Source organism: Gossypium hirsutum, chromosome A01 (assembly GCF_007990345.1).
Source record: "Gossypium hirsutum isolate 1008001.06 chromosome A01, Gossypium_hirsutum_v2.1, whole genome shotgun sequence".
NCBI classification, from domain to species: domain Eukaryota; kingdom Viridiplantae; phylum Streptophyta; class Magnoliopsida; order Malvales; family Malvaceae; genus Gossypium; species Gossypium hirsutum.
Genome location: NC_053424.1, coordinates 24,097,314 through 24,121,602, shown reverse-complemented (window position 1 = coordinate 24,121,602; position 24,289 = coordinate 24,097,314). Strand labels below are relative to the sequence as shown.

General features: G+C 33.4%; 3 protein-coding genes across 5 annotated transcripts; 2 read left to right on the top strand and 1 right to left on the bottom strand.

Moving 5' to 3' along the window:
- Positions 1–10,145: 10,145 nt before the first annotated feature.
- On the top strand, positions 10,146–16,810 carry LOC107943868 (glucose-induced degradation protein 8 homolog). 3 transcript variants are annotated; one of them, XM_041098103.1, is made up of 11 exons: positions 10,200–10,790; positions 10,895–11,216; positions 11,619–11,719; positions 11,798–11,877; positions 11,959–13,854; positions 14,792–14,933; positions 15,569–15,716; positions 15,793–15,868; positions 15,941–16,052; positions 16,203–16,294; positions 16,364–16,810. In XM_041098103.1, exons 5-11 carry the CDS (start codon positions 13,822–13,824, stop codon positions 16,406–16,408), a joined length of 648 nt encoding a protein of 215 aa, XP_040954037.1. In that variant the 5' UTR covers positions 10,200–10,790; positions 10,895–11,216; positions 11,619–11,719; positions 11,798–11,877; positions 11,959–13,821; the 3' UTR covers positions 16,409–16,810. The 3 variants fall into 3 exon arrangements, with proteins under 3 accessions (XP_040954036.1, XP_040954023.1, XP_040954037.1); XM_041098102.1 differs by having other exon boundaries at positions 10,146–11,216; XM_041098089.1 differs by having other exon boundaries at positions 10,185–10,790; positions 11,798–13,854.
- Positions 10,259–11,181, top strand: LOC121211246 (uncharacterized). The gene is made up of 2 exons (XM_041083833.1): positions 10,259–10,724; positions 10,895–11,181. The coding sequence occupies exons 1-2, from the start codon at positions 10,259–10,261 to the stop codon at positions 11,179–11,181; spliced, it is 753 nt and encodes a 250-aa protein (XP_040939767.1).
- A 3,041-nt stretch (positions 16,811–19,851) lies between the features above and the next one.
- On the bottom strand, positions 19,852–21,801 carry LOC121219600 (protein WALLS ARE THIN 1). The gene is made up of 6 exons (XM_041098064.1): positions 21,489–21,801; positions 21,339–21,401; positions 21,133–21,249; positions 20,641–21,046; positions 20,421–20,572; positions 19,852–20,325 (listed from the first exon to the last, which is right to left on the bottom strand). The coding sequence occupies exons 1-6, from the start codon at positions 21,710–21,712 to the stop codon at positions 20,109–20,111; spliced, it is 1,179 nt and encodes a 392-aa protein (XP_040953998.1). The 5' UTR covers positions 21,713–21,801; the 3' UTR covers positions 19,852–20,108.
- Between the last annotated feature and the right edge of the window lie 2,488 nt (positions 21,802–24,289).

Here is a 24,289-nt window from a genome sequence, read left to right as displayed (position 1 = left end):
CGGAATTTTATGCATATTCGGGTTCAGATTGATGTTAAAAAGCCCTTGAAAAGAAAGAAGAAAATCATGTTGTCTAATTCAACTTTTACTTACGCAAATTTTAAATATGAGAATTAACCTTGCTCTGTTTCTTGTGTGGATGTCTTGGTCATGGTGACAGTTTTTGCCCAAAAATATTACAATTAGGGATACAGGAGGTGGAATTGGGTTGGGATTTGTCTCTGAGGGCGCAGACGAGGAGGGCGGTTATGGGTAGTAGCATTTGGCTAAGGGAGGAAGGAGATAATTCTTTTGGAAAAAAATGAAATGAGCAGCAATTGGGGCCAGATTTAAGGAATAATTATAGGAGTGGATCATGGGCAGATTTTAATTCAAATCTTGGCATAAATTTGGAAGGTTCCAAATCCCCTAATTTAATGAATCAAAGGCATGATTCCCACCAATCGTTGGGCAAAGAGGTTCCATTTGAAATAAGTCGACAACTTAAATCTTGCCAGGCTAAAAAAGGTTCAATTTTGGTGGGTAATGATGTGGTTCGGATTAATGGGCCGGATATGATGAGAATGGAGTGTGAATTGGAGGAAGAGGCAATTTCCATCGAAGAGAATAAGAAACGACAGAGGTTTGGGGAAAGGATTTCTAATGTTTCCAAAACCCAAGATTCGTTAAAGATGGGCAATTAGCTCATTTTGATATTGTATCGGCGGCTACCAATGGGTAAGCCGTCCGAAAGCCATGAAAATTCTAAGCTGGAACGTTCGTGAATTGGAGAGTCCGCGAGTAGTTCGTTGCCTCCAGCATATGTTGAAATCCTATTGTCCTAAAATTATCTTCTTAATGGTGTGGATGTACCTGCGGAAGGAACTCGAGGAGGATTAAGCATCGGATGGAATGGAGGCCGCTTGGTCAATTTGACAAGTTTCTCCAAAAGCCATGTGGATGTAGAAATTCAAGAGGAGGAAGATGGGCAGAAATGGAGGTTTACGGGATTTTATGGGGCCCCTGATGTACGAGATAAAGCAAGAACTTGGGAATTACTTCAAACACTGGGAAGGAGGAATTCTTTGCCATAGCTTGTTGGAGGAGATTTCAATGATATTATTTTCTCTAATGAGAAAAAAAAGGGGTTTTAAGGGAAGAGTATCGTATGAAGGCTTTTAGGAGAACTCTGGAATCTTGTGAGTTAGTGGACATTGGCTATTCTGGAACATGGTTCACTTGGGAAAGGGGACGACTTTTGGAGAATAATATTTGAAAAAGAATTGATAGGGGTGTTGCGAATGACGCATGGTTGTAGTTGTTTCCATCTTATTTTCTAAGACATCTCCCTCATTTATTCTCGGATCATTGTCCTTTACTTATTGAGACAGTTTTTGGAGGAACGAAGAAAAGAGTTAATAGGTTTCGGTTTGAATCATGGTGAGTGCTTGAAGATTCTTGTGAGGAGGAAATTAAGAATCTTTTGGGAGAATAGTTCAGGTTCTTATCTGAATTGTATTACATCACTTGCCAAGGGACTGAGGAAGTGGGCTACTTGAACTACAGTTAGAAAGGGGTTTGAAGTCAAAAGACTAACAAGGAGATTGGAGGTCTTGAATAATACTGAGAGGACTGATGATTCGTTGGTCGAAATTCTCAACGTTAAGCTACATTTAAACATGGAGATGGACAAGGAGGAGCGGTATTGGGAGCAGCGTGCCAGAGCAAACTGGTTACAAATGGGAGATAAGAATACTTCTTTCTTTCACAAATTTACTTCTCAGAGAAGACGAATTAATCGTATTCGAGGTCTACAAAGGAATAATGGCTCATTAGCCATGGAAAGGGACGAGATTGGAACTATTGCCCAAAATTATTTTATTGATCTTTTTGAGTCTCGTGGAATGGGAAATTTGGATCACATCCTATCTGGGTCCCTTGTTGTATTACTAACAACATGAATCAACGATTGTTAGCTCCTTACACTGAGGAGGAAATCGTTGAAGCTTTAAAAGGTATAGGCCCCACTAAGGCTTCAGGTCATGATGGTTTTTCGGTAATTTTCTATCAAAGGTTTTGGTCTATAGTTGGAAAAGATACCAGCAGGTTCTGTTTGGAAGTTTTGAATGAAGGAAAGTCCTTGGAAGAAGTTAATGGAACTCAAGTGATTTTGATCCCAGAAGTGCCGAATCCTTTTAATATGAAGAATTTACGGTCAATTAGTTTGTGCAAGGTAATTTATAAAATTATTGCCAAAACAATTGCAAATCGTCTACAAAAATTATTGGATGAGTGTATTGACGATTCTCAATGTGCTTTTGTTGACGATTCTCAATGTGCTTTTATTTCGGGTAGGCTTATAACTGATAATGTGTTATTGGCGTATGAGGTTTTCCATTATTTAAAGAATAGAAGAATTGGGAAAAGGGGTTATATGGCTCTTAAAGTGGACATGAGTAAGTCATATGATCATGTGGAATGGCCTTTTATTAAAGGTATGATGACGAAATTAGGATTTGATGAGTCTTTTATTGAGTTCATAATTCATTGTATTAGCTCAGTCCAATATATAGTGTTGATCAATAGGGAAGAAGGGCCAAAGTTTAAACTAATAAGAGGTATCCGTCAGGGCGATCCTTTGAGCCCTTATTCATTTTTGTCTTGTGGGGAAGGACTTTCTGCGTTGATGAGACTGGCGAGCCAAGAAAGGAGGATTACAGGGGCTAAGATTTGTAGATTAGCTCCTCCCATTACACATCTTATGTTTGCGGATGATTGTATACTTTTTGGCCAGGTTTTTGAAGAAGGGATTGAGGTCATAAAAGACATTTTGAGTGAGTATGAAGCTTGCTCTAGCTAGGGTGTTAATTTTGACAAATCTACAGTTTTTTTCAGCTCGAATGTTAATGATCATGTTAAAATTTTGGCCTTACAAAATCTTAATGTTCGATGTTCGACGGCGGTGGAGAGGTATTTGGGGCTGTCAAGTTTAGTTGGACGGAAAAAGAAAAGGGCTTTTCAAACATTGAAAGATAGATTGAGGCAAAAGATTGATAGCTGGAGCACGTTGCACCTCTCTCAAGGGGGAAAAGAGGTATTCATCAAGTCTATTTTACATGCCATTCTTACTTATTCTATGTCATGTTTTCTTTTACCAAAAACTTTGTGCATGGAGCTGGAAAATATTTTGGGTGGATTTTGATGGAGGAAAAGTCATGGGAAGAAAAGAATTCACTGGTGCAATTAGAAGGCGCTATGTTATTCTAAGGAGGAAGGTGGTTTGGGATTTCGCAATTTAAGTTCGTTTAATATAGCGTTATTGGCTAAACAAGGTTGGCGTTTGATGCTTAATCCTAATATGTTACTAGCGCGTACATTAAAAGCCAAATACTTCAAGGACTCTGATTTTTTAAATGTGAGGATTGGAAATTCACCTTCTTTTACCTGGCAGAGCCTGTGGGCTACTAAGGGGCTTCTAATGAAGGGTATGGGGTAGAGGATTGGTGATGGTCATCATGTATCGATCTGGGGTGATGCATGGGTACTTGGAAGTCATGATTACAAAGTCCAAAACCCAAATGTTAATTCGAGTCTCCATCATGTTGCAGATTTAATAGATGAGAGTACGAGAAAATGGAAGTCGGAGCTGATTTACATTACCTTTTTGGAAAGGGATGCGAAAAGAATCCTATGTATTCCTCTTTCAATGAACCAGCAAGCGGATTATATAATCTGGAGAGGGGAGCCAACAGGAGAATACTTTGTCCGAAGTGGTCACAGGATACTCTTATAGGAGGGAAAAACTCATACACAACAAAATTTCAACCACTACTACAAAAGACTGTAGTGTCTAGATTTACCTCCCAAATTAAAAATTACAAACTGGCAGATTTTCAATAATTATTTGCCTACTTTTAGTAATTTACATTACATACGTCTTATGGGATCTGCATTGTGTCGAAGATGTCAAAATGGTGTGGAGGTGAGGGAGCATGTTTTCAGGGATTGCCCTATAGCAAAAGAAGCATGGTCAAGGTTAGGCTTTTCCTAGAACAGTCAAGAGGAAAATTCAGATTTCAATGCGTGGTTAATCAATTTTTTTAAAGTGTATTCTTTGAATAAGTGAAAGGTGTTTGCTTGTGCGTTGTGGGCACTTTGGACTTCTCGAAATAAGTTTATTCATGAGAGGGAATGTAACACCCCTTACCCGTACCCGAGGCCGGGATAAGGTACGAGGCATTACCGGACAAACATACAAACACTAAACTAAAATACGGACCATAAAATTTGATTCATATTTCAAAACGTTCATTCACTTACACATAGTCCCTTATTTGAGTCTACGAAGCCCAAAACATACTTTAGAAAGGGTTCGGGACTAAACCAAGAACTTACGAAAATCTTGAAAATTTCATGCTTTAAGGCTCCACACGCCCGTGTCCCAAAGTCGTGTTCCATACACGGCTGAGACACATGGTCGTGTCTCTGCCTGTGTGGAATATACCTAGGCTATTTTCCAAGCTTTGGTCAACCTTAATCTCTTACACACTTATACAAAATCAAAAGTATATAACATGGTATTCATTTAATGATTAAATATTCTCAATTAAACCACAAACATAGCATTTGTATGTCATCATACATGTCTCTCTCATACTCATTTTACCTTGTTTATTATAGTACCACTTATACATTTATACCAAGATTATCATCTTACAAAATATCTTCAGCTTAATCATCAAGCATTCATATTTAAAACTAGATCATATCTTTATAAAATACCACAATTCAGATACGCAAAATAACATGTTTCCTGAAACAATTCAATTCAACTCCATACCCAACAAGCATCACATTGAGACTAGTCATATATATATATACATGTCATGATACATATCATTCTCTTTCTGTTTTCATATAAACACATATCATTTATTTCATTATATCAATATTTCATATACCATAGTTTCCATGTATTCCACATATATTTATTTTCCTCCTCCTTCTCTCCATTCTACATCCTTAATGTATATAGCATCCTTGTAAGTACGATTTCACAATTTACTAATAAATTCTCACATCAAACTGTCTACATGAGTCATAGTCACTTACTTATTTATAATTCGAGCTACAGAGCTCCAAATTAAGATCCGTAAATTTCCCCTGAAACTAGACTCACATATCTTTTCACCATAAAAATTTCATAATTTTTGGTTTATCCAATTAGTAGAGTTTATTCATTAAAATTTCCCGTATTTCACTTTCTGATAGTTCTAACCTCTCTTCACTAAAAATTAATTATCTCACAGTACAGAACTCGGATAATGTTCTTGTTGATTTATCTTGAAAATATACTCATTATGGATTTTAAAAATATAAGTTTTAGCCTCTAATTATTTTTCTCCAAATTTTTGTGATTTTCCAAAGTCAGAACAGTGGATCACGTAATCATTCTAAACCAATCTCAAAAAAACATAAATATATCAAAATATAGAACTTCTTTTCTTGATCTGTTTCTTTTATATGAAAATAGACTTATTAAGCTTTAATTTGATATCTCATTTAGTCTCTGATTCAATTTCTACTATTTTTGGTGATTTTTCAAAACCACATCACTGTTACTATCCAAAACAGTTTTATTGCTAATTCACTCTTTCACACTTTCTTTGTATTAACCTCATTTTAACATACATATCACAAATCATTTTCACCACATTTCATACATCACAAGTATAGGCCCATGATCAGAAGATCACCATAAAGTCATCCTCATGTATAACTTGTTTATATCTTACCACATCCTGGTCACTTAATGAACACATCATTCACATAACCAAGTTCCTGCACTTATTCATCACAACACTCACAAAGCAATACATAGAGAGTCTCCCGTTGAACACTTCGGAATATAATTCAGACACATGGAAAGTTTGCATATAAGTGCCACATATGTAGCCAAACTATCTGGTACGCATAGTAGCCTGCACTTAGTACTACACATGCGACCAATTATCCGGTACACGTAGTAGCCTGCACTTAGTACTACACACGTGATCGAAGTTATCGGGTATGCATAGTAGCCTGCACTTAGTACTACACATGCAACCTAGCTACATATATCCCGTAGCTCTCTTGTCTACATGGTGTACACATAGATCACCCATGCGACTTAGCTACATCATAATGTCTTGTAGCTCTCTTGTACACATGATGTGCACTTAGCACCATACATGTGACCTAGCTACATACTATCTATATCATCCAATCTTTCCGAAGGTTCAACCGGAATTTCTCTCTCTTTTCCAACAATTTCACCAGTCAAGTAATTATCCACAAACATATTTCCAATATTATTATAAAATATCATAATACAAGTAATATTGATGTATTACTTACATATAAACTTACATCTCATTTAATATCAAGGCAATAACATTAAATTATATATTGCCTTATTAAAAATCATATGAACTTACAATTTCCCATAATATCCATAATCATAGAAATCACATTTATGTATGATAATTCAATGCACTTCATGTACCATAGACATATTTTTAAATCAATTCATAAACTTGGCACCATAATCATTTAATTTAACATAATTCAATTAATTCACTAAATTTAACTTTCAAATATAAATTGCAGCATTATTGCTGTATTATTATCATAACAACTTACATACTTACAATACCTCGGAAATCATAGTAAATATATCAATTTTACATTGAAACATGCATAAATTAATGCTTATTATATATATGAACTTACCTCGATACTAAAACGGCCATTTTACCAACTTTTCTAATTTTCGATTTTTCTCTCATTCTAGGTTCAAATCTCGTTTTTCGGGATCTAAAATATCATATTTTACTTTTTTTAATTAATTTAATATTCAAAACAGTCCTTAACTCAAACTTTTGCAAAATTACAATTTTGCCCCTAAACTTTTACATATTTACACTTTTGCCCTTAGGCTCGGGAATTAAACTTCATCCCTTATTCTTATGTTTTATGACATGCTTATCACTTTTCCCTTCTATGGCAACATCAAATTCTCACTCTAACATATACTTATGACTATTAGGTATTTTTACCGATTAAGCCCTTTTACTCGTTTTCACTCAAAACTGAGTAGCACAAGTTGTTTAACATAATTTAAAACCTCATATTCTATTATAAAACAGAAAAATAAACACATTTCACCTATAGGTATTTTTCCAAATATGAACCCTAGCTTAAATTATTGCTAGAATAAGCTTAATCAAATTACCGGGATTCCAAAAACGTAAAGAACTTGAAAAACGGGGTTAGAATGGACTTACTATTGAGCTTGGAAAGCTTGAAAACCCTAGTCATGGCTTCCCCCATGCTAATTTCGGCCTCCATGAGAAAGATGAGTCAATTTTGGCTTTATTTTCCCTTTTTATTTCTTTTAATTACCAAATGACCAAAATGCCCTTCCTTACTAAACTTTCAAAAATTCCATCCATGTCCAATTTTTGTCCATCACTTAGAAATTGGTCAAATTTCTATTTAAGACCTCCTAATTAATATTTCAAAGCAATTTCATACTAGAAACTTCTAGAATGCAAGTTTTGCAACTTATTCAATTTAGTCCCTAACTTCAAATTGAGCACTTTATGCATAGAATTTCTTCACGAAATTTTCACACAATCATGCAATCATATCATAGAACTCAAAATAATCATAAAATAATTATTTATATCTCGAATTTTGTGGTCCCGAAACCTCTGTTCCAACTAGACCCAAATTTGGGCTATTACAGGGAAATTAAGACAGGATCTCAAGTGGCTGAATTTGTGAGAAACTATATCAAGGAATTTGAGAGGCTGCGTACCTGCTCACTGATTAACCGGTTTCCTTTGAGTAGATGGACGGCTCCGGTTGATCCGTGGCTCAAGATCAATTTTGACGCAGCTTTCAAAGAGGATCTGAAAGTATCACGCTCGGGTTTTGTTGTTAGAAATGCAAGGTCTGAAGTGATTAGCTCCAAAATGGTGTTTCATGAGAACATACCATCGGTTTTTGCTGCTGAAGCGATGGCGTATATGCAGGCGATTCGTCTTGGCCGACATCTAGGATTGCTGAAGGTTGAGATTGAAGGGGACCCTCGAACAATGATTAGGAAATTGCAAAAGGAGGGTGATGACTTATAAAAAATCGGTGCTTTTATACGAGATGTAAAAATTTTGAGTACTAGTTTTGAAACTTGTGATTTCATATTTGTCTTCAAAGAGGAGAACAAAGTGGTTCATCTCATTGCAAAAGAGGGTTTACAAAGGGGGAAACTACTTATCTGCATGTTTCGACCATTGCCAAAATGGAAGAAGCCTTGATAGAAGATCGTCGATCGATGGAATTTCTGAGGAGTTGAATCGCTGAACGTTGCTAAGGAAGGTGTGCTGTACAGAGTGAGAAGTTTGTGGAGAAATGATGCGCTGCTACTGTTTTCTTTGGAACTGTCTTTCATTAATGCTTATTTTTATGAGTGGTTTTTCTAGAATGGATTTTGTTACTTTTGAGGGTCGGGTAATATGTTTAACAGCTGGAGGTTTTAGATCCTTCTAGAGTCCGTCACCTTTACCTTGTTGGATCTTGTTTTTTTTTTTTCTCTTTTCTGCTTGGGTCTGGACTTTGTTGGCCCGTTTTGTGTTTGGTTTTCTCTGGTTGTTATTAAGGTTTCTCTTTTATTGGAATAAAAGATTCAACTTTTGATTCAAAAAAAATTGAAAAAAAAATGATGATTTAAAAAAATATATTTACGGTTTTGGGCCACTTTCTAGGATACTTAAGGAAATAGATCGATTTTGGAGAGAGAAACATAAAACATGTCATACAATGCATGCTTTTTAACTTTTTAGCACATCAGCTCTTTTGGTTACTTGATTAAATGTTGGTGGTTTTGTCTTTGAGTCTTGAGTTTGATTCCTTTCCTTCTTATTTTTGTATTTTTATTTCATGTTGTTTCAAGTTTTACTTTTTTTTAATTATTATTTTTAACATATTACCTCATTTGGTTAAATAGTTAATTAATAGTGTTTTTATCATTGAGTCTCATGTTCGCTTTCTCTTCTAAGCGCATTGATATTTTTTTATTTCATGTTGTTTCAAGCTCTTTTTTGTTAATTAATAAAGATATTATTTTCAAGTTTTTTATTTTCAATTTATCTTTTTAATTAATAACTTTTTTATAAAATCACATAATTATTACCAAATATCATTATTTTTAGTAAATATAATTTTTATTATATAATTGACAATAATTATTTTATTTTATAAATAAAAGAGTGATTAATTAAAAATAAAAAAAACTTGAAAACAAATATATTTATTAATTAAAAACATTAATTAAAAATAAAAAAATTGAAACAACATGAAATAAAAATATAAATATGAGTAGGAGAGAAATTGAAGCTGAGACTCAAAAGACTAAAATCACTTACATTTAACTATCTAACTTTTTGACATATTAACTCTTTTGGTCAAATAGTTAAAAGTTAGTGGGTTTGTCTTCAAATCTTAGGTTTAATTTCTCTCCTACTCACATTTCTATTTTTATTTCATTTCTTTCAAGCTTTTCTTTTATTTTTAATTTCTATTTTTAATAAATTAGCTCATTTGGTTAAATGGTTAATTAATAGTGATTTTATCTTTGAATCCTAAGTTCAATTCCTCTTTTGAGCATATTTTATTTTTTATTTCATGTTGTTTTAATTTTTTTATTTTTAATTAATAATTATATTAATTTTCAGTTGTTTAATTGTCTTTTTAAATAATAACTCTTTTATGCAAAGATCAAATAATTATTTTTATAATTAAAAATAAAAAATAAAACTTGAAACAACAAGAGCATGAAATAAAAAAAAAGAACAAATGAGGAACCAAATCCGATATTTAATGACAAAACTATTAATATTTAACTATTTAACTAAAAAAATTTAATGTGTCAAAAAATTAAAAAACAAACTTTACAAAAATGCGTTTTCTATTTTTCTTCCCAAAATTAATATATTTCTCTAAATATTCTCTACCTAAAACCTTAAATATTTTTAAAGGGCCAATTTCTTTTTTCAAATTCGGCCCATTTTAACGTATAATATACTTTGTATTTAAATTAAATTATTTTTATCATTAAAAAAATCAATTTTTATCTGTTCTCAAAATTCTAACTAGCGAGTAGTACTATTTTTCAGAATATTGTTATTTATTTATCTTCATGTACGCAATACTTCGAACAGCTTCTGATCTCTGGTGAATGGCCCTCCCTCGGCTAATCCCATCCCATTCATCTTCTTCTTCGCTCACTCACCAACCTTCGATAAGCCCCAACGCTGTCGGTCCTTATCTTTTAAACCCTAATTTCAAGCCATTTTCCAACTCTTCTTCGCTCTTCCAATCCCCCAGGTTCCATAGGCTCGGCTCCCTCCGATGCTTCGCTTCCTCTTTCCCGGAGAAACGCCACCCGTATCCTCCCCAATCAGATGAATCCGTACAGATCCCTCTATTTCCTCTCCCCTTAGTTCTCTTCCCCGGCGCTGTTCTCCCCCTCCAGATCTTCGAGTTCCGTTACCGCATTATGATGCACACGCTCCTCCACACCGACCTCCCCTTTGGCGTTATTTACTCTGATCCCGTCGGTGGCACCTTTGACGTCGGCTTCGTCGGAGAGATTTTCAAGCACGAACGCCTCGTCGACGACCGCTTCTTTCTCATTTGTGAATGTTATGAGTATCACTTGTAACACTAAAGTTAGTTAAAAAGTAGTTAGTTTGGTGTTAGCTGTTAAGGTTAGTTAGCAGCTATCTCTGTGTATTAAATAGCATGTAAACGACTAAAGAAAGAATTGAATGAAGATAGATATTTTTCACGTATCTGTTATAATGTCTAACAGTGAAGGCCAAGAACGGTTCCGCGTCACCAACATCCTACGTAGGAAACCATATCTTGTCGCGGAAGTCAACTGGCTCGAAGACTCCCTCCAGCGACGAGGATTTAGAAGGAATAGCCGATGAAGTGGAGAGTTGCACGAAAGACGTGATTCGGTTATCGAATCGTCTCAATGGAAAACCGCTAAAGGAAGCGCAGGATTTGAGGAGGAACCTATTTCCGACTCCGTTTTCATTCTTTGTAGGGAGTACATTCAAAGGGGCGCCGAATTGTCTGCAGCATCGGCTGTGAAAGACGTGTTTCCCTCTTCATGACGAGAGAATTGAGTAAATTTTAAAGCAAACTTTGTTTAAATTTTGGTGAATATGTTGTTGTGTGTAATTTTTTGTACACGAAGGCATCATTTTTATATGAAATTTTGCTTGTTTCTCACTAGTCGTTGTTAGAATCTTGAATGAATTGTTTATACTAACAGGGTTAATTTGCACAGAAGATAGTTTTTGGGATATGGTTTATTCTTTATGTTACTGCTACTTTTTGGATACTTAGACTGTATTGATGGCCGATGAGGTTTAGTTTCCTTGAATAGGGGTAGTAGTTAGTTTTTCGAGCAGAATTTTGTAAAGGGCTTTGTAATTCAATCATTTCTTTTTCCTGGATTGAGCATTGTTGTCAAAGGGCCGTAGAAACTATCTCAGTTTTCAAGCTGTTGATTTTGTTGTTCGCAGCATTGTTAGCCGTAGAAACTAAGCTGATTCATTTCTGGTCAATGGAGAATTCCTATCTCCGAGACTCCAACTCCATTAATTAGCCCAGAAGCACCACTGAGGTGATTCTTTTTCACAATTTTCTGTTCATTTTCCCCTTCAAAATATAACCGAGAACTGGGTTTGTTGGTCTGTTTTAGATGTTGCAGGATTGTATAAAGAAGGCTAAAGAATAAAGATGGGGCTTTGGATGTCGTAGACACCTATGTCTTTTGGAATGGTCATGAATCTTTCACGTACTTATAGCATTGAATTTGTTATCTGCTTTCTAAATCGTATGATAATTTCACGGGATCTTCAGGACAAATGAAGCTATGAGCTGAGCATATCACACGGCCTTTGTCAGCATAGCTGTTGGATTACTGGTTAGTTACTCTTAAACTGTGCTTGTCTCGATGCTGATGTTAAACACTAGCAGATAAATGATTTGAGGTTTGGCTATTCCTTTACCCTATGGATTCATTAGGATGGGGCGGAACTAAACTTGTTCAAACCAAAAATTTAAACTCAAAACCTTATATAAAGTTTTTCAACTAGTGATGCAAATTTCTGTTGGTTTGAAGAATGGTTGGACTGTGTGGTAGGGCATAGAAGAAAGAAAAAAGGATTTGTGGGTGTTTTCTTGCATAGGGTTTTCCAAGGAAAGAAAAACTTGACATGGCATAAAGGTCATACCAGGTTTGACAACTTGCAATTATCTGCAAAAACTGCAATTCATCTGTTCCGGCAATGCTTTATAAATGCCATAAGAAGTTAAGTAGGCTCTCAGTATTACTGTCAAACAGGTTAAAAAGAAGAAATGATGATTTGGTATTTGGATCTTATCCGATAAATGGATCCAAAATTCAGTATATAGTAAGAGAGCTGATGGCTTATTGAATTGGAGTTGACTAGAACTGTGGGTACATCTAGACAAGAAATGAGAACATGGGTTTCTTTGTGGGGGAACTGTCTAAAACCCAGCTCCCAAATTCTTTCAGCACTGTAAAAGGTTTTTGTTCCACATCAGTTGGAAATTTGAATGTCAATCCTTAACTTGAAGAATTCCATCAACCTCTAGTTTAAATTTGATTTGATAATTTTTATACTCATTTAGGAACTGTGAAAAGCTAAAGTGTATCTATTTGAAACCAGAACATGATTAAAAGAAATGCAGACTTAATTTAGGCCATTTAAGTAATGGCACCAAATAAGTAATTTATGAATACTATTGGTTTTTATTCGAGAAAAAGAGAATCAATCAGCTCAAATGTCATCCACTGAAGTTTCATCCTTGTTGAGGTTTTATTTGGTAAATTACTTGCAGTGTTAAAATTTGGATAATCATTTTTTTTTCTAATCACTTTTTGTTAACATCAGGTGCTTGTTAATGTTCAAATACGGATAAACCTTTGATCTTCCTAAGGAAAAAAATATTAAATTTTACTATGATTAATTTTAATGTTGTTTATACTTTTATTATTATTATAAAAATGACTAAATAATAATTAATATTAAGTAAAGTAATTTTGAGCTGTTTTCTTAGGTTAAGCTATTAAAAGTCTTTGAACTAGTTTTTTTTGTTAAATGAACTATTGTATTTTTGTCTTTTATTTGTATTAATTGATTTAAATTTGAAAAAAAAATTGACATTGATTTTTATTAAACTTATTAATTAAAAATGAAGCTGATTTGGATAGAAGATAAAGATTCCATCGAATAATGGTATTAAGTTGAAGTACAAATTTAAATTCCATTTAGGATTGTTTTGTAACATTCAATCTCGCATTTTCAAAATATAAGGCATAATATTAATGTCACCCATTAAGTTTAAAACCTTATTTTAAATTAACAAAAAGTTGATATATTTATTTTTATAATTGGTAAATATTTTAACATACCGATAATAAAAGTGAAGAGTGGGAGTCTGGAAAAGGCACGTGTACTCAAATGCAAAACAATACCACTTCTATCCGATTGTACTTCAAAGCGTCTCCTTTTCAAGTAAAAACACTATTAAAACATAGAGCCTGCGACGATCGCCTTCTTTCTGCGCACTTCGATATCTATATCTATATATATATATATCCACCAAGACGCCTATCCACCCCTTTTTCTATTTTATTTTATTTATTTACAAACACCAAAGTCCCCAAAGCTTCACTTCCCATAATCTGCCCCCATCATGGACGTTGATCCTCGTCTATACGAACAAATTGTAAGTTTTTAATCTTTTCTCCCATTCTCTTTCACTTCTCAATTTTGGGTTTTTTCTCCAATGCTAATATAGTTCTACGCTTTCAATTTGTTTGGGTATCTTTTCTTTTTATTGGGTTATAAGAAATTAGGGCATTGTTCAATTATGCTGTTTTATCTTTTGTTCTAAGTTTACTGGGTTCGTATGGATTTATCATAAACATGTTTTCTTTTTTTTTAAGTTATGAAGGTCCGTTAGGGTTTGAATTTTAACTCTATTTGAGTCTAAACTAATTCCAAGAACAATTTTGTGTTACTGGATTCTGAATTAATTGTGGGTTATAATTATATTATATATGCGTGCTTGGTTTCGCAATAGAACCAATATGTAATGCTTCTCGGTATTATGCTGTTATGATTGACGAGAAAATTGGATAGCATGTAAAACCTTGATTCTATGGATCTACCCTTTCATTAATTAGTCTTCTTCCACAAGTTCAAGTCTTGATTAATAATTTGGAAAGTTAGTTTGCGTATATGATTGTAGGTCTTGGTTGCAGATTGTTTGGGGTTGTTTGGTCTAGCGTGCATCTAAGTGTTAACCTTGTTGCGTGATTTTGGGTGCTACATGGAATTGTTTCACCTATTTGCTACTGCAATTACTATACCGTCAATGTATATGGTGATGCTGTCATGTGCTAGCCTTTAGTTTATGGCGTCACAACTTAAAATAGCATTCCACATCTTCAATCATTTTTGATGAACTGTCTAATTTGTTTTGTAATTTATTTATTTTTTCAATCTATATTATAGTACATATTCTTATGGACTCCTTTTCCTTATCTTGTTTTGATGATGAAGCACCAGAAAGTCATTATTGATTAATCTACATTATAGTTATGTCCATCTTATAGCCTTATCCTCTTACATGGGCATCCATCACCATTTATCTTTTACAGGCAGTCAATGATAATGACGTCCACAACATCATCATGTCATATCTTGTGCACAATTGCTTTAAAGAAACCGTGGAATCGTTTATTGCTTGTACTGGGATGAAGCAGCCTTCTGATTATCTTGAGGACATGGAAAAAAGAAAAAGTAGGTGAAGTTTTTCATCACTTGATAAATTTTATGTATAAGATATAAGATAACACAGGATTATGATGCTGGACCACATTTGTGCAACCATGGCATGTGTTAATTATCAAACATGCAAGGTTCTCTAATGATAGGGTCTATCTTCTGCATTCTTTACTGAAAGTTGCAAAAGTGCACTAGCATGCTATGTTTCTCAGACTCGAGTGTGTATTAGACATGAAAATGTGTCCAACATGGGTATATGTATTTTTTTCCACTAAAATTTTTCCATATATTTGGAAGGTTCTAGGAAAATGAAAAGACGGAGCAACATAGCTAACATGTATGTGGCCATGTGTCCGGAAAAGCTATAGGATTATTGAAGCTAAAATATAGCTAACAGATGATCTAGCCTAGCTTTCTAAATTTCTGCCAACACTCACTGAGAGCTTACTTCTGCATGCTTGATGCTAATGCAAAAATTTTGAAATATTGTGATGGAACTGAAAAGGAAGCAAGTATAAATCTTGCCAGCTAAGTTGTGTACTTAGCAGTGATCTTATACCACGAATTGCATCTTCTCTACGGTAGTTTGCTGTCACCTCTCTTTTTTAGTCTTAACGAAATGCTGACGAATTTGTTGGAATTTTGTGCAGGAATTTATCAATTTGCTTTAGAGGGTAATGCACTTAAGGCAATTGAATTGACTGAACAGCTGGCAACTAACTTACTAGAGAAAAATAAGGACCTGCATTTTGATCTTCTAAGCCTTCATTTCGTTGAGCTTGTATGCTCTAGGAAATGGTGAGACGAGGATAAGATATCTCTTGAATTATGAATAACACATATTCGTACTTAAAAAAATTCACTTCTATTGCAGCACAGAAGCTCTGGAATTTGCACAGATGAAGTTGACCCCATTCGGGAAGGAGCAAAAATATGTTGAAAAGCTTGAAGTATGTAAGCTTAGCAAGTTTTCACGCTTCTAATCTATGTCTCGGATATTTATAGATATGCTGTTACTGCAGGATTTTATGGCTCTGCTTGCATATGAGGAACCTGAGAAATCTCCCATGTTTCACCTGCTTAGCTTGGAGTACCGGCAGCATGTTGCAGAGAGCTTAAATCGAGCAATTCTTGGTATATTTAATTCTTGTAGCTACTACTACTTGCAACAAATTACCATTTAGAATGTTTTAATAGAATCTTCCTATGGCTTTCTGCTGTTTAATGTCACTGTTTGATCTTTCTTTTTAATACGTACAATTACATTGGGTGGAATAATGTCAGCTCATGGAAACCATCCAACCTACACGGCAATGGAAAGGCTGATACAACAAACAACAGTAGTTAGACAATGCTTAAACCAAGAGCATGCAAAGGTAATCCATCAAACTTTCTGTCATGAATACCTGGTCCAACGTAACATTAAACTGCATTGATTTTTCTAGGATGGGCCACCGCCGTTTTCGTTGAAGGACTTCCTAAAAAGCTGAACAGTAAAAGAATTTCTGCAAAGAATAGTTGAGGGTGCTTATAAACGTTGTTGCTGAATGTGGTGTCACTATAAGGTCTCATCGTGGTTGACGATATAGTCGTTGCCTGCGTCTCTCTGTAAAGGTGTTTTTGAGGGTGGCCCTTTGGGGGTGCATCAAAATGTTCATCTCTTTCTGAAGTTTGCCTGATTGCCTCTTTTCATGAATGGCCTTTTAAAGCTCTGGATTTTGCAAGGGGGGGGGGGGTTTGCAGTGGGCGCCTTTTTAAAGTTAAAAAAAGTTCTTAACTTTTTTATTTTGACTTTAGTTCAATTTGTATCTGAGTGTTAATATTACATAACTAGCAAATCATTTTAGGAAATATCTTATATTTTGATAATAAAAATACTTGTGTTATATTTAGTGGTAATGTCTTTTAATATAACTAGTAAATTTCATTTCCATAACAAAAGACTGATCAAATAGGGATTTTACTGGGTAGATGGATTAGTCAAAATATTATTGTACTAAATGCAAGAAACATACATATATATATTTATTATCTTTCATGTCATTGGTGAAAATGCTGTTTAATGTAATAATCTTAAAGATTGTCTTGTTATTGTCAGAATGATTAAGGTTTAGATATTTGTAAGCATTTTCGTTAACTATTTAGTTTTAAATTAACAGTTTGTAAGCATTTTCGTTAACTAATGAAGCATTAATCTTCGGAGGTTTTTTTTTGTTTTTTTACTCCACTTTATTTATTAAATGCATAATTTGGTGCTTAAAAATGATATTTTTATGTATAATATGTTATTTTTGGTCTACTATCATATTTGTATTTGACAAAAGTTATGTTTTGGTACTTAAAATTAATAATGTTAATTTTTTAATGTTTAATTTAAATTTTAGAGTTAATTCATAAAAGTTAATTGTTAATATTGAATTTTCATCAAATCAATTTTAAAACTTGAGTTAAATCACATCTATCTATTTGTATTTAACAAATCAAATTCAAAAATAAGTAAATTCACAATTAACTCTAAATTTACTCATGAAAAATTTAAACCTAATTGTATTAGCAATTAATTTTTATCAAATCAATTTTAAACAAAATAAATAACTTTTGACAAATATAAATATCATAATGAAAAAAATAAAAATATTATATTAAAAAATATTAAATTTAAAGTATAAAATGATATATTATAAAAGTTCATCCTCATTAATATGTTTTCCCTTTGGTAGAAAATACTACACCGAAAAGTAACTGAGTTTGTTTACTGAATAAATAAAAAGATAAATAACCTTTTTATTAATTATTTTAAAAATAATTAGTTTTAAAATTATTTTAATTAGTATCATATTGCACTATAATTAAATGATATTCTAATGGAATTATAATTGAATATAATACATTTCCAAAGTAATATATGCACTTTTATTTTAGTGAAGTTTCATTTATGACAATTTCATTTTTTTTTCGGTTTCTCTTTTATTTTTCTTTTTTTTTCATTAAAGCAAATTTTGAATAGTTTAGTTAATAAAATTCTAACATTAGTTGTATTTCTAAAGAAATAGAATGTGTTTCTCAAATTAATAAATACAAATTGAAGAGGGATACATTTATATCGACTTAAAATTTAAATTGTTTTACATTATTTCTTAATTTTTTAGATGATTAATATTTTAACAATTTAATTGTCATATTTTATACGCTCTTCATGTATGTAATGAATGTTAAATTTAGTAAAATTTAAATCTTTTTAATTATTTGTTTTATGTAAAAAAAATCAACCATTATATATATATATAGATAATATTTTATATCGATATGATAGAGATATTAAATCGATTCAACAATTTACATGCATGAAGAATACAAATAGATTTGAGAAATTAAACGGTTGAATTATTAAAATATTAGTCATATAAAAAGTTACAAAATGGTGTAAAATCACTTATGTTCTACAGTATTGTAAGTGAATCCTTCCCATATAAATTTATTTTCAATAATATTTTATTGATAATAATAATCTTGTTGTTTTTCCTTTTTTATTGTTTTTTACTTTTTTATTTTAATCGGTTCTTTATTAGTGAAACGCATTATTTTAAATAAAAATAATTTAACTAATTGATGTCAAAATGTATATGTGATTGAATTATATATAAGTTTAAAATATTTACATTTTAATTAAAATATAATTTAATTTTATGACAATTAAAAATAGTTTTAAAATAATTAATTTGTTTTATTTTATGTGTTACCGCTAAGCCTAGTTCTACCTAGCTTGTTGGACAACATCGTAAATGTATAATCTGAAATTGTGTTCTTTGGGCACTCACAAATATCTTAAATTTTGTTATCCTCAAATATACTTCCGCATATTTGAATGAAGATCCTAGAATACAACTTTGAGGGACCTCTATATACTTTAAAAAAAAAATTCATATCATAATCTCTCAACATAGTTCTATAGGCCGGGTTGAATCCCTATATACTTAAAGAAGATAATTCTATTTCATGATCTCATAACATAGTTTGATAGGGCAAGTTGAATCGTGACAAAACTTTGAATGACTCGTGGATAACAAAGAGAACAATTTCAAATTATGTTGAGATCGAATTGTGACATTTGAAATATTAAATGATCTAATAAAATAATTCATATTCATTCTGTAAAATTTATTTTGCACAAGTTAGAATTATCTCGTGATATTATAATTAAAATTCAAGAAAATGAATAGGGATAAATATAAGGATATAATAATTTTTTATTTAAAATTTAACAAATAAATAAACTCAAGGAGTTTATATATATATTATACGAGCGTGAATTTTCTTTTCTACAATTAAGAACAATTTTTTGAGTTATAATGGAGGTTTTTTTTTACGGTTCAAATTTTTTTAAGTACATTGTTTTAAAGATTTTATATAAAGATATTAATATTCGAGTAATAATATTTTTTATTTGTAAAAAAAAGTGATTTTAAACTTTTCTTAATTGAATTGATCCGATTAACTTGTGAGACTAATTAAATTAAGAGTTTTATATATGATTAGATTTGACCCACGACTTGGTTAAAGAAAAATATTGAATTCTTTTAACATTTATTCAGTAATGGATATAAATGGAGTGGTAAAAATTTTATATTTTAATATGAATTCTAATAAGATGTGTTTGATGTTGAATTTATAATATTTTTGTATTTAAAGATATTTAAAATATGAATTTTATTTATTTATAATATTAATTATAATTTAAAAGTAGGGTATTTTTGCTAACTATTATATTTTTAATAATTTGTTGGAAATGTCAGAATGAGATAAATTTAATGATCCTTCTTGTTCATGGAGAATTCTTCAGTTAAAATAAGAAATGATAAGGATGGCATATAATTGAGAAAAAAAGAAAAAGGAAAAAAGAGAGCATGTCTTTTGCCATCATACATCATAATGATTTTCACCATTAACTCCATAAATTTGCATTTAAAAGAAGGAAAATCTCAAAATCAAACCAAGAAATCGACATACAAAAAAGCATATGGGATCATCATCATCACTTCAGAAAAGCTTCTCCTTTAAGCCCTCTCTACTACTTGGAGAAAAAAAGCAGCCATTAACTAAAAAGAAACACATTCATAAACACACAAACTTGGTGATATAATGGTAGTGCCTGGCCCATTTGTTGTTAAAAAGTTAAAAGGGCTTTTGGAGTTACACATTTTCGGTGGAGTGATGGAGTAATGGCTGAGTAAGGGATGGCTTAACATGGCCGGATGTTCTGCTGTTGTTGCTGTGCTCTGCCGTCGATTCAATCGCAATTTTCGTCGATTCAATCGCAATTTTTTCTTTGGCTGCAAACTTCCTCTCTTCGCTTTTCCCCCATAGTACTAGATATAGTCCTACTATAATCAACACTGCCCCAATGATTCTGCACAGTCCTCTCAAAATGTTAACATATAACACCAAAATAACATGTGATGATTAAAAATGTTTTGAGAATGAAAGACTCACTTAGCCACTTACCCTCCCAGATAGAACTCTTCCCCTAAAGCAATGGAAGCCATAATAGCGACAACAAGTGTCTGAACAGGTTGATAAACAGCAACGAAAACAGGGCCCCCTCTGTCTATACACCATATCTGTACTGCGAATGCAATCCCTGATGCCACCACTCCCTGCATGTTTTACACCCACATTTATATCTTCCGTCTGTTTTCATTAACCTTAAATAGTGAATACTGACCGCGTAGAGAATAGTGAATAGTTCACCGCCGGAGTGGAACATCCAAGCTTGAGAGTCTCTCTCAAAAACTAGCGCAATGATGAGGAACTGAATAAGACCAAAGAAACATGTATAGGAAGTAACAGAGAGTCTAGCAGGGTACTTCTTCAACACGGGTGCCTGCAACACCAGCCAACCGGACCAGGATAAGCAATGGCCGATTAGATAGAGACAACCAAGGGTCCAGCTCTTCCCATTTGCATCCCCCAACGAAACAAACGTTGGTGTGGGTCTATTCAGTGGTGGAACTGGGCTGTAGATGGTTGGACCTTTGTATAGTGTTATAACTGATGCTCCAGCCACACATAATATTGTTCCTATAACCTTGGATATCCCATCTTTCCTGTCTAGCCGCACTTTCTCTATCCTGGAATTAAACACATGATTCCATTTCATTTCCCTCACTCCCTGTCGTGTATATATAGTTTATACTTATAACTTATGTAGGCTTACCTTAGTATGGCTGCCATGAGAAAGGTGATGGCTGGGACAGAGTTTTGGATTGCTGATGCAAAGGTTGGTGATGTGTTATCTAACCCCAACAAGTAGAAACCTTGATTAGCTGTGATTCTGTCATGTAAAAATAACTAGGGTTAGTTAGCTTGTACTTTTATTTCTTCTTCTATATGTTAAGAGTTTTAGAACATGATCATGCATACCCAACAAGAGCCAGTAGGAAGAACTGTAGAAGAAAATTCATAGTCAAGGCTGGTCTCTCCTTCCTAAAAAAAAAAAACAAGTTAGGGTTTAGCATATCTAGGGGGTTTAAAGAGAAGAGTTATGGGTTATGCTTTGTTTGTATGATTTACTTTTCAAGAAAATATGCAAAGGGTAAAAGCAGAAGCAAGGCAATGATATTCCTATAAACTGGGAACACAAGTTTGCTAATGCCCATATTAAGAGCAGCTCTGGAAACCACATGGAACCCTGCATAACCAAACTGCAAGGCCAACATTGCCATATGCAGCTGGAGCCTTTCAGGAACCGAACACCACATCCTCGTATTAGAGGCTGAACCACCAGCATCAGCCATTGATGTAAAGCCTTTTGAGATTAAAACAAAACTCAACTTTACAAATAAGATTTCCAAGGAGTGTCGAGGATGGGGTGATTTGGATGAATGAAGTGGTGGGTATAAATATAGTTCAATGTGGATGGTTATGGCCCCACAAATGGGCCCAAAAAGATGATATGTCCACTGTTCTAATGTTGCATGTTGTCTCCCACCACATTCTTTTTCCCCTATTCCACCTCGAACTGACAAGACAACCCCAATCGCACTACTGCAACAACATGAATAGAAAAGTGAGAGAAAATCGAAAAGGAAAACCAAAGAAACCGAGATGATTACATATTTACTACACTATTATGGTATTATCCAACAGCTTCTGTTTTGGCTCCATGCCATTAATGATTATGATTGGAGGTCATCAAATGGAGTGAAACGCCATGGCTGATAGCTCGCACGAGGGGGGAGGGGGGGCATTGGAGCCTTTCAGCCCCACCTCGCACTTACTACTAAGCTTTACATTTCTTGTATATTTTTCATTATTTTAATACATGGTACAACATTTCCATACTTTATATATCACCAGTATATTTTCACTAAATTAACAACTTCTTGTCGGGTAGATTCCCCGACCTGATTATCCACTGAAGCAGCTTTGGTTTGCCTACTAAGAGTTAATACATAGTACAACATTTCGTATACGTTTGATCATGGTTATCGCAGGGAACCTAATGAAGTGTTTCCACTGAGGTTCCAACTCCCAAAGTTTGCTCAAAAATGGGCTGTTTTTTCTGATCTGATCTCACCCCATTTGCTTTAACAGACATGTTGACCCCCCCACAATCGAGATCACCATCATTCTAAATTTCAAGAAAAAAGAGGCCTACCTTTGGGAAAAAAGGGGGGAGGGGTGGAATATGTTTACATCTGACAGCAAATGCTTTTCTCTTTATAATATACATTTTTTAACAAGGATGGGTGAGTTTAGCACGAAAGATTGAAAGAAAGGAAGCTGAGTCTGACTCGGCCTGCTTGAACTGGTCGGACATCGACCTGACCAACCCAGTTGTGATGTTAATTGCATTTTAAGTACTTGACAGACAACTACAATAGATTTTGTTCGCACGAGAGAATCTTCAATGCAGACTCTGGTCGAGGTTTGAGTCGACTCGTTTGACTGAATTTCAGCCCCTTTTTTTCTTAAAAAAAATTACTTTTTGCTGACAAACGGCCAAAGGGGACATATTTTTATTAACTTATAAGGAAATTTTCAATTAAACATGGCATCTCTTTTTCGAATATACGGCAGAGAGATGGATGCCCCACTATTGCAGTGGTGGTTTAAAAAGAGATCATTTCTATCAACTTCTTAATTCAAATCATTTGAGAATTGAATTTTAAAACGTGCATTTGATTTCTTTTTTTTTTTTTAAATTTTGGATGATTTTATGTAGTCTTGAATTTTACTAATAAACTATGAGATTAACTAATATTAGTATCATCTTAAAAACTAAATTTTCTAAACATAATAATAAATAATGTTATGCTTTCAATTTTTAAAGGCATAAAATTATTATTATTATTATACACTTATTCATGTCTAATATTATATTCAACTCTGTTGATAGAGGGATTAGATAAGGTGGAGATGACAGTGGTGTTGGGCGGTTCACTTTACTTAGGGTAAGGCAGAGAATCGCTATGTTGGGTGATAAAATTATGGTGGTAATAGAGTTGGATGGAAGAAGAAGAAGAAAGAGAGAGAGAAAAAGAGGTACTAGGATAATTTTGAAGTGAAAATTTTGAAGACTAAAATTTTACTGTCTTCAAAATTTTCTAACTTTCGAAATCTTTCTGAGTTTTAAATGTTTTTCTTTTTCCTTTCAATTCAAGCTTGTTTGGATTGGTACTAGGATAACTCTTTTGGTAAGTCTATCAATTTATAGCAGCTTTTTAACGTTTCTATTTGTTAAAATGGTGAGGGAGAATCGTGGTGGGGAGGCCGATAGTAGTGACGACAATAAGGGTTGGAAGAAAGGTGTAAGTACTAGGCCAATGAGAGTCGCTTGCGTCAGCGACGTGACCAACTGTACCACCGGGGTTAGCGAAATGCAACGTCTGTTGAAATGTAAGGGATTGTAACTGAATAATTGGGTTCTAGTTTAGTATCCCCCAAGGAGAAAACAAACTGAGCCTTGTGAGTGGGCCAAAGCATGGTGGTGGGAAGCCATGGTTTTATTTACCTCTATTTCTTTGGAGGTTCATCTGCCACCTTACGAGTTTATCTATGAGGTGTTGAATTACTATGGAGTAGCGCCTGGTAGTTATCTGGGGCTTCGTGGTAAATTCTTGTTAGATTTCTTATACTTACCCATTAGAGGGATGAGATATTAGGGGTGAGTAAAACTCGATTCTATTTGAAAAAATTAAAAAAAAATAAATTTTAAGTTAATTGAATCTGTTGGTGTTTTGGGACACTTTATCTGGAGGAAGTATTGACTTTAGTCTGGAACTTAAACAACAATGTAATGAATCCGGATGAAGAATGAAGAAAACTTGAAAATTCAAGTTAGGAGATTTGAGATTGAAAAACAGAATGAA